Here is a 13772-nt window from a genome sequence, read left to right as displayed (position 1 = left end):
CACCTCTTCCCGCCTGAGCAGCCAGCAGGAGGAATGCCACGGCCGAGTGGTTGACTTTACCGACCGCAGTTTATTGGCCGTTACCGCCAGCCATTCGTCCTCCCACAACTCCATGCACTTCCTGTGGAGTGCAGCGATGACTGACTGCAAGGGAATAGGACACTGGACCACATCCTGCTCTCTGCAGGCCTCCTTGGCAGCCCGATCAGCCTGTTCATTGCCCCATATGCCAACATGACCAGGCACCCAGCAGAAGGATACTCTTTACCCCGCCGTTGGAGCAAGTACAGTCGGTCATGTATCAGGTGGACCATCTCTTCAGTCGGGTATAGGTTCTGCAGTGATTGTAAGGCACTAAGAGAATCGGAGCAGAGAAGAAAGCGATCGCCCCGAACACGATGCTTCTGCTCCAGTGCCGTCAGGATCGCGTGGAGCTCCGCTGCGAAAACAGTATATTCAGCAGGGAGGCGAATCCGGGTAACATGATCAGGGAACACCACAGAACAGCCAAGGAAAGTCTCCTGTTTGGAGCCATCAGTATAAACGACAGTGAAACCGTGATGCACATCTAAAATGTTAAAAAACAGAGATTGGAACGTAAAATCTGGTGTGCCATCTTTCTTAAAATTAGTCAAATCTAAAATAAGTTTGGGTCTCTGGAGGAGCCAAGGTGGAGATCTGCTCCAACCGCGACGTAAAACACGAAGACCAGCCATAGACATCGCACCGAGGCAATCCTGTGCGCGAATCCCATAGGGCTGCGTCGCACGTTGCCGGTTATGAAACAATCGTGCCAGAGGAGGCTGAGCAATGGTATGGTATGCAGGGGTGTAGGGCGTGGACAAAGTTTGATACGCCTGGCGCACTGTAAGTAGCCGTCGTCGCATATGAAGTGGCGGTTCACCAGCCTCTGCACAGAGGCTGGGTATGGGGCTAGTTCGGAATGCCCCAGTGGCCAACCGAAGCCCTTCATGGTGCACAACGTCCAACATTTTTAAGTAAGAAGGCCTTGCAGACCCATACACCGTGCACCCATAATCGAGCTGAGACCGCACAAACGCCCTGTAAAACTGGAGCAGACAAGTCCTGTCAGCTCCCCATGTACTGTGGCTAAGACATTTTAAAATACTTAAAGCCTGAAGCGACCGCCGTTTCAGGTCTTTAAGATGAGGTAACCACGTGAGCCTCGAGTCAAAAATGAGCCCAAGAAATCTCACCGTGTCTTTAAAAGTAAGAATAGTGTCCCTCAAGCGCAACTCAGGAAAGGTTAAAATCGAACGAGAACGGTTAAACAGAACACATACAGACTTCTCGGTGGAAAACTCTCTTCGCCCAGTCATCCAAACGCCTAATTGTAAGTTGCAACTGACAGGTTGTCGTTGCAAGGCTTGAAGAAGAGCAGAACAAAGAGAAATCATCCACAAACAAAGAACACTGGACAGGACTTTTCACTATGGACGTAATGCTATTAATAGCGATGGCAAACAGTCACACTTAAAACGCTACCCTGAGGGACACCAGTCTCCTGCTCAAAGCGATCAGACAGAACGTCACCAATTCGGTATCTAAAATATCGTGGCGAGAGGAAAGACTGAATAAAAAGAGGAAGACAACCACGAAAACCCCATTCGTGAAGCTGCTCCAGGATGAGACGCCTCCAAGTAGTATCGTAGGCCGTCTCGATGTCGAAAAATACACCTAGAAGGTGATGACGGCGTAGGAAAGCCTGTTGGATAGCCGCCTCCAGGAGGGCAAGGTTATCGAAGGTGGAACGAAACCTCCTGAACCCACACTGAAAGCGACTAAGGAGTTGCCGGGATTCTAACATCCAGACAAGGCGGCGGTTGACCATCCGCTCCAAGGTCTTCCCTATGCAACTAGTGAGGGCAATACTACGGTAGCTACTTGGGCTCATGCGGTCTTTCCCGGGTTTTAAAAAAGGGATTAAAACTGCCTCACACCAGGCGTCAGGAAAGTGACCCGACGCCCAAATGGCATTAAAAAGTGCGAGGAGGATTTCTTTGTTGCACATTGTGAGGTGCCATAGCATACTGTAATGGATCCTGTCATGGCCAGGGGATGTGTCACGAGCGCCAGACAATGCAGAATCCAGCTCCCACATAGAAAATTGGCAGTTGTAAACTTCATGAGAGGTGGAATGGAAGTCCAGACTACATCTCTCAGCAATGGCTCTATGGCGCTAGAAACCTGGATCCTGACTGGTTGTTGCAGTAACTGTGGCGAAATACGCTGCCATAGTCTGGGCAATGTCTCGCTGATCCGTGTGGAGAGTGCCATTATTCATTACAGCAGCTACGGGGCACCTCCCTCCTCTGCCAGAAATTCTCCTGATGGTCTCCCACACAATGGAACTTTTGGTGGAACGATTAATGGTGTTCAGGAACGTTTGCCATGACCTCTTCTTGCTCTCACGAATAATGCGGCGACATCTTGCCCTCGCCACCCGAAAGGCTGCAAGATTCTCAGCAGTCGGCCGACACTTGAACCGACGCAGAGCCGCACGCCTGGTCCTGATCGCAGAGCGGCATTCGGCACTCCACCAAGGCACAGGTGACCTCTCCCGGTGGCCTGTGGACTGTAGAATGGATGCTGCAGCGGCGTGGTGGACCGTTTTGGTAATATGATCCACCCACACCTCAACATTCGCACAGTGGTCGAATTGGGCCAACTGGCTATAAAGTGTCCAGTCAGCTCCACTGAGCACCCATCGTGGTGGTCTCCTTTCGGGGCCCACGCCATCTGGCAGGTGAATCCAGATTGGGAAATGATCACTGCCATGCAAGTCAGCGACCACTTCCCAGTGAGCACTGGCGGCAAGAGCCGGAGAGCAAAGTGAGAGATCAATGGCAGAGAACGACCCAGTCGCTGTGGAGAAATGAGTACTCTGTCCTCCATTGAACAAGTAGGCACAGGATGACAGGAGAAGCCTCTCAATTGCTCTACCCCTGGGGCAGGTAATTGCAGAGCCCCAAAGCACATTGTGGGCATTAAAATCACCACAAATAATGAATGGCTGGGGGAGCTGGGTAAGAAGGTCGGTGAGGGCTGCTTCATCAAGAGCATCATTTGGGGGCAAGTAAAGTGAACATACCGTCAATGGATGACGCACGTGCACGGACACAGTGACGGCCTGTAGAGTCGTCGTAAGTGAGAGAGGCGAGGAGTGGTAGTCCGTCCTGACGAAAATACCTACACCTCCTCTAGCTCTCTCTCCATGCAGGTCGTCCTTTTTGTGGAGTGTGTAGCCTCGTATCTCAGGGGAGTAAGATGGATGGAAATACGTCTCCTGGAGACAGAGACACAGTGGTCTACCCTGAGAGAGTAGACGAAGTTCCTCCACATGCGTCCTGAACCCTTGCAAGTTCCACTGGAGTATGGGAGCCATCTATGTTGGGGGTAGCACCTTCATCCTGTCTCTCCGACGGGGCGGGGAGACAGCAGCAGGTGTAGGGGCAGGCGTGGGACGAGATGATTGCCCCACACATACATCGTCCATCAACTCTGGGGAAGAGTCAGATGAAGCCTCACGTAAAACAACATCCGCATGGTCAGATGGTTTACCACGGGATTTGACGCGCTGTTGTTGCTGTACGGTAGCTTTCTGTGGTTTGGTGGACTTTGGGGGAGCTGATGTGGGAGTGGTAATTGGCGCACTGGGCTTGGGAACAGCCTCAGCTGTTGGAGGCGCCAGGGGCTGGCCCAAGTTCGCCACTGTACCTTTGTCTGCCGTTCGAGTAGGGGCTACTGGCTCTGAAACACTGGGTGCGTTGCAAGTGCACTGACAGCTACAGGTGTTAGTGCCAACACTCACCACCTCGGTCTGCGTTGAGGCATCGACTTTTGGAGTAGGCTTCTGAACCAGGGAGGCAAAAGATGTAGTAAATGTGGGAGGTTGCATCGACTTAAAGATCTTCTTGGCCTCACCATAGGGGATACGCTTGGTTGTTTTTATTTCCTGGACCTTGCGTTCCTCTAAAAATATGCGGCAGTCCCTACTCCAAACAGGGTGGTTCCCAGAGCAATTAATACATTTAGCCGGAGATGAGCAACCAACTCCTTCATGAGCAGCCTGACCACAGTTTCCACAAGTCGCTTCGCCTTTACAGCCTAAGGTGGTATGCCCAAAACACTGGCATTTAAAACAGCGCATTGGGGTCGGGAAATAAGGCCTCACACTAAGGTGAAGGAAGCCAACTTTAACATGGTCAGGAAGTTTTGTGCTACTGAAGGTCAGAATAAAGGAGTCGGATTTGACAAGAGTGCCATCAACCCTCTTCATGATGTGTTGGACATCAACGATACCTTCTGGAGCCCACTCACGTTGCAGTTCTTCCTTGGGAATGTCAACTAGATCCCAGCATGTCACAACACCTTTGCTGTAGTTCAACGTGCTGTGCAGTTCAGTGTCTATGGCATACTCTCCAAGGCATTTAGCAGAGTGGAGGTTAGTTGCTTGCTGGGAAGTGGAAGTTTCCACTAGCAAGGTCCCATTACGTAAGCGCTTCACCGATTTTAAGGAGCCACATATTCCCTCCAATCCCTTTTGTATATAGAAGGGCGAAACCTTCTCAAAACTACCCTCCTTCCGTTTCACAATGAGAAACACATTCGGATTACCAGAATGTATTCTGTTACCTAAGACTGGACTTTTCAAAGAAGCGCTGGAGTCAGGGGGACTGACTGCACGGGCCCTCTTGAGAGACTGCGTGTTAGAACCTTCCAGCGGCCCACCCTTTCCGCTGGGAGGAAGAAAAGAGGATTTCGAAGGATCCATCTTGGTCCCACGAGCAGCTAGGGAACTAGAAGTCCACCTAGACAGAGCCCTGCGTGCCTAGGTAAGCCTTATACAACTGAGGTGCGGCAGGTTCCCCAGAGGTTGCCCGCTATCGACTGTTCCACCTCAACAGCCATGCATCTCATCAGCGCGCAGCACACCTTGAGATTGAGGTTTTTTTTATAGAGGTTTGTTCCATCCTCGCGATCCGGGCAGTCAAGCCAAGATCCCCATTCCCTGGGACACACAACGTTCCACCGCCGCGCCGCACGGTGGTCGCTGAAGTATGCTCAGAGCTTACGGTGACGGGGGACTGGTGGCGCTTACCAGTCCCCAGCTCAGGAACCCCGGGGTCGCCAAGCCCGTACCCAGCAAATGAATGCTGAGCCCCTGGGGGCAGACAGCAAAGGACTTGGAAGAGCAGTTGAATGGATTGGACAGTGTCTTGAAAGGAGGATATAAGATGAACATCAACAAAAGCAAAACGAGGATGATGGAATGTAGTCGAATTAAGTCGGGTGATCCTGAGGGAATTAGATTAGGAAATGAGACACTTAAAGTAGTAAAGGAGTTTTGCTATTTGGGGCACAAAATAACTGATGATGGTCGAAGTAGAGAGATATAAAATGTAGACCTGGCAATGGCAAGGAAAGCGTTTCTGAAGAAGAGAAATTTGTTAACATCGAGTATTGATTTAAGTGTCAGGAAGTCGTTTCTGAAAGTATTTGTATGGAGTGTAGCCATGTATGGAAGTGAAACAATGACGATAAATAGTTTGGACAAGAAGAGAATAGAAGCTTTCGAAATGTGGTGCTACAGAAGAATGCTGAAGATTAGATGGGTAGATCACATAACTCATGAGGAGGTATTGAATAGAATTGGGGAGAAGAGGAGTTTGTGGTACAACTTGACAAGAAGAAGGGTCCGGTTGGTCAGACATGTTCTGTGACATCAAGCGATCACAAATTTAGCATTGGAGGGCAGCGTGGAGAGTAAAAATCATAGAGGGAGACCAAGAGATGAATACACTAAGCAGATTCAGAAGGATGTAGGTTGCAGTAAGTACTGGGAGATGAAGAAGCTTGCACAGGATAGAGTAGCATGGAGAGCTGCATAAAACCGGTCTCAGGACTGAAGACGACAACAACAATACATGAAATCCTATTATTGCAGAAGAAAGCCATTAGGATAATTACAAATTCTTCACATAAGACTCACTGCAAACCCTTATTTACTGAACAAAAAACTATGACAGTACTAAGCCTTTATATATACAATGTCTTAATCCATATGAAGACGAACCTACAAGATGTGAAATGTAGAGAAAATGTACATTGTTACAATACAAGAAGCATCAAACACATATACACACCTTACCACAAATTATCAAAATCAATAAATAGCTATGAAGTCACAAGGCACAAACTATTTAATAAACTGCCACATGCTATACAGGATCTTCCTCAACATACATTCAAAGAAAGACTGCATGAATGGTTAATTGCCCATCCATTCTATGACATTAATGAATTCTTCAACTGTAAAATGCAGTAATCCAATAGATGACCCACTGTACATTTATTGTAACATAAGCTAAAATATTTCATTAGTCAATACTTTATCAGACTGTATTGTAAATTGTATCTTCATTTGACATTGTCAATTGCTGTAATAGCCTAAAGAAAATAAAAAATAAAATATATTATTATTATTATTATTATTATTATTATTATTATTATTATGCCTGTGTAAGTGCACTAATCTCTTTTATCTTATACCTTTGAGCCCCACATAACATACAAAGTGCTGGCAGCATAATGGTCACTTCTTTACATTCTGGTTCTCTAAATTTACACAATGAGGTTTTACAAGAGCTAAATTGTCTTCCTTTCAAAGATTACTGTTGTTTCCCAAGCATTTCTGTTATGATTTTGTATACCTGTTTAAATCCCACCAGCAAATCTCTAAATTCAATTGATGCCTGTTGTCACACCTACTTCATAAAGAATGCAAAAACAGGAATAATACTCTATAACTGGTGGCACTAGAGTTTTGTATGTGATTTTGTTTACATATGCACTGCATTTTCCCAGAACGCTCCCTACAAATCTAAGTCATTCACTCAGATCTGATAATATCACTTGTTAATATTACCCCTAAATATGTATAAATCTCAATAAGTTCTACACTGGTAATAATAAGTCCTTGTTGGACTGTAATTAATGAATTGAGTAAAGGAAACAACTCACTATATAGTCAAAGTGTCAAGTCGTCAAAAGGCACATAAACAAGATTGAAAATCTTGCTTATCTTGCAAATGAACCCTTCTTCAAAGCTAACAGTACTGGCTTTGGAGAGAGATGTATTACAGAAAAAAGGGAGACTGCAGAGAGGAGGGTGTGAGTGCATGTTGAGTGAAGTTAAGACCATGGGGTAGGAGCGGAACTGGGTGTGGGTCAGCAGTTAACAGAGGTAGAAGCTAAGACGATTATGGGATCACAGGACGTGTTGGGAAGGATCCATATGGCATAGGTTGTGAAGCAGGCACTGAGGTTGAGCGAGTTGTGCTCAGTGGAATGTCCTAACATTGGGCGGTCACAATTCAATTCTTGTCTACAGTTTGACAATGGCCACTGAGTTGGGTGGACAGCTGATTGGTGGTCAAGCCCACATAAAATGTTGTGCAGAAGTTGCAGCAAAGCTGGTATATAATATGACTGCTGTCACAGCTGGCCTTGCCTGTGATAGTATAGGATATGCCTGTGACAGGACTGGAGTACAATGTGCAGGGCTGGTGCATTGGACAGTTCTTACTTAGGGGTATGGCCCTTGTGGCAAGGGATTGTTAGTGTTTCAGATGGTCTTTGATGTTTTGTAGCTGGTTGCTCTTCTTCTACACGCTTTCTGTAGATTTACAAACCTAACCATTCTGGATACCATATTGTAGCTGGTTATTTTACAGCTACTGAAAGACTCAGCTCTTGTTGACAAACACCTCCAACTCACTGCTCACAGCCTAGCCTCTCATATCAAACACACAAAATGCTCTCTTCATTGTCTCTCAACCATCTCTCCCACATTACCACCTTGATCCCTACCCATCACTGATGACACCACCTTTCCATACACCAATGGCCTTCCAGCTCTCCCAATGAGATACCAACTTCAACTTTACAGCATAGTCATTGGCTGCAAATGGTGACATAACTATGGTCCATCCATAGTAACCCTTCCAAGCCAGCCAGACTCTCAAAGTCCTTGTCTGGTTCAGATGCAATGATATGGACCATCCAGAGGAACCCTTGAAAGCCATCCAGAATCCCCAAGTCCTTGTCTGGTTCACGTGTCAGAATACAATGCTGAGCACAATATGCTCTACTCAATGGCTGCTTCACAACCTGTGCCACCTGCACCCTCCCCCCCCCCCCCTCCCATCCCCCTCCCCCTCACCCACCAGCTTCTCTGAACCACATAGAATACTTCGATTCTGTAACCCTCTTGATGTCAATCTCTATTAGTCTCTACACCACATCTAACACCAGCGATGCCTCCAAGACACCCTTGTCATTTATACATGCACCGGCAAAACATTGCACTTGACAGTTCGCATTACATCAAGTTAGGCTGGCTATACTGCAATAGCAATGTTGCAACACTAGCCTCTATACACATAGCAGATAATATGGTTTTCTGTTCCATCTCATAAATATAAGCTATTGAGCAATAACAGTATAGACTGTACAAGAATTATTTTATGACTTACTACCGCAAAGACAGCAAATATACAAATGCATAATAATGTATATGGCCCTTTGTAATGTTTTATCATAAATATAATCATAATGAAGTACACGCTTTTGATAATGGAGCAAAGAAATACAGAAAATAAGCATTTGATGATGACTGATATCTTGCAAACAATACGGTACATAGTTTACAAAATAACGAATAACCGAGACTGTAACTTCTCACTCGGCACCTTATAATAATGATGATGATGCAATAAATAACTGATATTTGTTGCTCTTCACTCACCATCTTAAGGGAAATTGGCACAATTCCATCCAGCTCTCCATCATCACTGTAGTCGGAATCAGCATCAAACCTGTCTTCATGGTCATCACCACAAACACAAATTGAATGAATGTCCTTGCCCACAAATTTTGTGCAAGAAGATGCTTCAAGCCATAACAGTATGCACCTTTTCAACAGAACTTCCCTTTCGTCTAGCACTTTGTAATGGAAATCTGTACTTTCCACCACAGTTTTTAGTTACGTTTTCCCACCCCTGAAAAGTTCACTCTCTTTTAATGATACTATTAACTCTGCTACTATAGGATGCTCTTTCCTGCTATAGTATGCAACCCCCCCCCTGCCCCTCCCCCCAGGTGCCTATGTCCTCAATTTTACCCTTATCCTTCTGCACAACTATTATGGATTCTCTATTTTCTGAAACTAAGAGGATACAAAATTTAGTTGTATTACATCTGGAAATTACAATTTCAATAATAATTAAATGGAATGAAAGTAATCCTTAAAACTGTTATTTATAAGAAGAAGATATCTGTATACATTCTAATATTTGTTTTTTATTTTCATTTTTTGTTTGAGATACTCTGTGTGTGGTGTGCAACAGAAGTTCCACAGGAGAAATCTCTATCTCACAAACAAGTGGTGCGTGACCGAGCGAGGTGGGGCAGTGGTTAGCACACTGGACTCATTTTCGGGAGGACGACGGTTCAATTCCGCATTCGGCCATCCTGATTTAGGAATTTCCGTGATTTCCCTAAATTGCTCCAGGCAAATGCCGGGATAGTTCCTGTGAAAGGGCACGGCCGACTTCCTTCCCCTTCCTTCCTTAATCCGACAAGACCGATGACCTCACTGTTTGGTCTCTTTCCCCAAACAACCCAACCCAACCCAAGTGCTGCATGGAGCTACCAATGCTGTATGGAGTGCCAAGTAAGACTTCAGAGTATGCTGTGCCCATTACTTCCATGAATGTGAAGGACAAAAACACACAACAATTTATGTAAAGCAGATAGTATGAGCTTAGGTACTGCTGAAACAGGATGTTTGTACTCGCATGTCTGTAATATAAGTCCTTCAATATTCAAGTAATAAAATAATTATTTTATTCAGTGAACATCAGAAGAATAACGAAACATTAAAACACAGTTAATGCGGACTTTTCTATTGAAATGGTTGAAAAACAAAACTGCAGCAATAATAATGCATAAAAAATACTCTTCATTTTAGATTTTGACTCCAATGCTCAGAATTGTATTTTGCCACAATGTTGTCTTAAGAGTTTCACACCACCTTGCTTTCCCCCACCCCACCCCTATATCCAAACTGCCAAAATCTTTCTTTTTTTTGTTGTTGCAGTTGCTACCCAGGTATTCCCAATGCCTCACTTGATAGTCCTCCTCCTCGTTTTCTCCCTCTTTCTCCCTCCTCACACCTTTCCCTTCACCCTAATGAGTTTTATTTTAGTCTCCGCGATCACCATTGCTACACCAGCTGTATGCAAAGTATTCTCTTAATTCTTATTTCCTTAACGTAGAAGTCCAAGTCATTGCTTGGAGGAGGCATACTCAGCTTTAAATATTCGAGTTGCATTTGATCAAGAAAAATCACTTTCTATTTGCCTGGTTTGACCTTCATTGCCAGAATGAATAGTTTCAACAAACCCTTTCTTACTTCCCCGCAAGTCTTGTGCAGAACCAATCTTTAGACTCTCTTATCTAAAATATTAACACAATTGTAAAAGAATCAAAAAATACAGTTCTGAATGAAATTATGCTATTGCTTATTGCTAATAATAGAAAACAGGATAATTACTTATACATAGAAATGTTTCAGTGTAGTGATTTTAAAATATTTCACAGTGGAATGGTAAAAACGGTGAATTCAAGAAAGAGTCTTATGCATGCAGCAGAATCTAAGACTGTACCTAGAAATTTATGAAATTCTCTGCTTTTACTGTGGATTACATTCTTGGCAATGTGCAAAATAATGACTATTAATTGGTGGAACCGTATTTTTGCACAGGTTATCACTCTGGGAAAAATAATTTCAGAATATTTCAATAATTTATGAAATTATTTAGAAACAATCAACTTTTTCATGTTGATAATGTAACACACAAACAACCACAAACTGTGTGTGTAATGTTAAAACAGCAGGAGAGAGGGGTGGGGATAGTTGACAGTAAAACAATAACTCTGTGGCTGAATGTAGATGTAGATATGTTTATATATTTTTAATAAGATAAGAAGAAATGTCATAGATACAGAAAAATTTTAATACACATTATATACTAATCATTTGGTCTGACAAATTACACAGCCTTACATATTTTCAATTTCCACTTGTGAAACACACCAACAATCTCACAGCAGTGAAAACTCCTTTTTAGTCCATTTCCTAAGAAGGAAAATCAAGTAATCTCTAGTAATCCATGATGGTACAATATGTTTGTTCAACATTCTTGGTTAAATCCACTAGCTTCTGGTACAGAAATGAATGCCTGCAAAATTTTACACATTGTAAATACAATGCACAAATAACAAAACACAGTCTTAGTTACATACACAATACACTTACTGTGTTGCTGGTTTGCAAATACATAAATGATCTTGAGGTATTTCAAATATTTCACCCACTCCAGGATCTGTAAATAAACTCCATGCAATGAATAACTGAGAGAAATAAAACTGGAGTACTGATAAGCACCCAACTACATTAAATACAATATGTTTAAAAAAAACTCTCACAGTGAAATTCAAAGTGAAGTTGCCAACAAAATCATACTTTGACAGCTGTCACGCTTGCCATCCAAAACACCCTGTCATGCACCCTTGGAAAATGTGCTCAATTCTCTTGGAAATGATCTACAAGCAAACACAGTCAAGCTCTCCATTAGATTTCATTTTCTATCTAAGATTATGAGCATAGTCCAGAAGCATGTTACCTTAAACACCGGTAAGATATACTACTAATCCAAATAACTTCAAAGAAACATTCTCTTGCGATATAATATTACACTCATGTAGAAATAAATAACCTTCAACATAAATCAATAACCTTCAATGTCAGGGCTATAGTTATATATGTACATATGTCACACACTCAACTGAGACCCACCAAGGCCTACATATTTTTCCACACCTTTCACCCTTACAGTTGTTGCAACATCACAGTAAGCCACTATGTTTCCCTTATATTTGTGCAATATCATTTGTACCTTTATGATTTTCATCGGCATAAAGTCATTCATACTTCTACATACAAGGGTTGGAACTTAAAATAGTGGCAACTGTTTATTCACGACCAATACAAAAGAGTTACATGTTTGCACCAGTTACAGTCCTCCTTTTCTAAAAGTAGTTATCTGGTAGGTAACCTTGTTTGGAAGTAAAATGTGGTCAATATGCAGTTCAGATAACAAGAGAATAGAATCTTTCGAAATTTGGTGCTATAGAAAAATGCTGAAGGTTAGATGGGTGGATTGAATAACGATTCAGATTCAGAAAATAAAATAAATTTATGACTCAGTTTGAATAAAATGTGATTTGTTAATAGGAAACATCAGAAGACATCAAGAAATCATCAGTTTCGTCATGGAAGGAAGTGTGGAAGGCAAGGATTGCAGGGGCGAGAGCAAGGCACAGTAACTACGTTCCAATGGATGTAGGTTCTGGTAGTTATGCAGGGGTGAAGAGGCTTACACAGGATAGATTAGCATGGAGAAATGCATCAAACCAGTGTTTGGACTAAAGACCATGACAACAACAATAACAACAACAATGAAAACAAATGTGGTACACTATGTATAACATAACCTGACTTACACATGACAACCTAGCTGACAAAGGTACAGTGATTGGCTAAAGTACGAGAGTTGGAACTTAAATAGTGCCAACTATTTATTCACAACCCATACAAAAGAGTTACATGTTTGCACCTGTTACTGTCTTTCAAAGTAGGCACCAGCATTGTGTAGAACCTGTTGCCAGCGAGGAAGGCGTAGTATACCATTAGCAGAGCCTGTTCTGTTGATGGTGCGAATGGAGCTGTCTAAAGTTTTGGTGATTCATGTGTTGAACTGTGACACATTATATTCCTCCTCAGCAGATTGTCAATGCACAGTATGACTTTTTTTTTTGGAGCATCACCTGCGACCAGCTTTGCGAAAGAAGTGGCGACACTTTCTACGCAACCCATCCATCATTTTGCACGACAATGCGCGGGCTGTGGCTGCTCTGTTCGGTTGATGGGAATGGGAAGTACTGTACCATCCACCATACTCCCCGGACTTAAGTCATTGTGACTTTGATTTGATTCTGAAGATGAAGGAACCATTTTGTGGCATTCGTTTCAGAACTGTTCCAGAGATTCAACAGGCAGTAGACCGCTCCATTCGCACCACCAACAGAACAGGCACTGCTAACTGTATACTGTGCCTTCCACATCGTTGGCAACAGGTTCTACACAATGCTGGTGGCTACTTTGAAAGACAATAACAGGTGCAAACATGTAACTCTTTTGTATTGGTTGTGAATAAATAGTTGGCACTATTTAAGTTCCAACTCTTGTACTTTAGCCAATCACTGTACCTTTGTCAGCTAGGTAGTCATGTGTAAGTCAGGTTATGTTATACATAGTGTACCACATTTGTTGTCGTCGTCGTTGTTGTTATTGTTGTTGCCATGGTCTTCAGTCCAAAGACTGGTTTGATGCATTCTCCATGCTAGTCTATCCTGTGCAAGCCTCTTCACCCTTGCATAACTACCAGAACCTACATCCAGTGGAATGTAGTTACTGAGCCTAGCTCTTGCCCCTGCAATCCTTGCCTTCCACACTTCCTTCCATTACGAAACTGATGATTTCTTGATGTCTTCTGATGTTTCCTATCAATAAATCACATTTTATTCAAACCGAGTCATAAATTTATTTTCTTTTCTGAATCTGA

The 13772-nt window shown here is 43.3% G+C and overlaps 1 protein-coding gene across 3 annotated transcripts in view; it reads right to left on the bottom strand.

Annotated features, from left to right (window-relative positions):
* Positions 1–11045: 11045 nt before the first annotated feature.
* Positions 11046–13772, bottom strand: part of LOC126182635 (protein SERAC1) — a 263820-nt gene continuing 261093 nt past the window's right edge. For all 3 annotated transcript variants that reach the window (XM_049924869.1, XM_049924867.1, XM_049924868.1), the window contains exons 14-15: positions 11405–11471; positions 11046–11327 (exon numbers count right to left, since the gene is read on the bottom strand). In XM_049924869.1, coding sequence (XP_049780826.1) covers positions 11249–11327; positions 11405–11471 — 146 coding nt within the window. In that variant the 3' untranslated portion in view covers positions 11046–11248. The remainder of the gene's footprint in view (positions 11328–11404; positions 11472–13772) is intronic.

The sequence above is a fragment of the Schistocerca cancellata genome, chromosome 1 (genome assembly GCF_023864275.1).
Source record: "Schistocerca cancellata isolate TAMUIC-IGC-003103 chromosome 1, iqSchCanc2.1, whole genome shotgun sequence".
In the NCBI taxonomy this organism is placed as follows: Eukaryota; Metazoa; Arthropoda; class Insecta; order Orthoptera; family Acrididae; genus Schistocerca; species Schistocerca cancellata.
The sequence above is the reverse complement of the archived record's forward strand: the minus strand, read 5'-3'. Positions and strand labels throughout refer to the sequence as shown.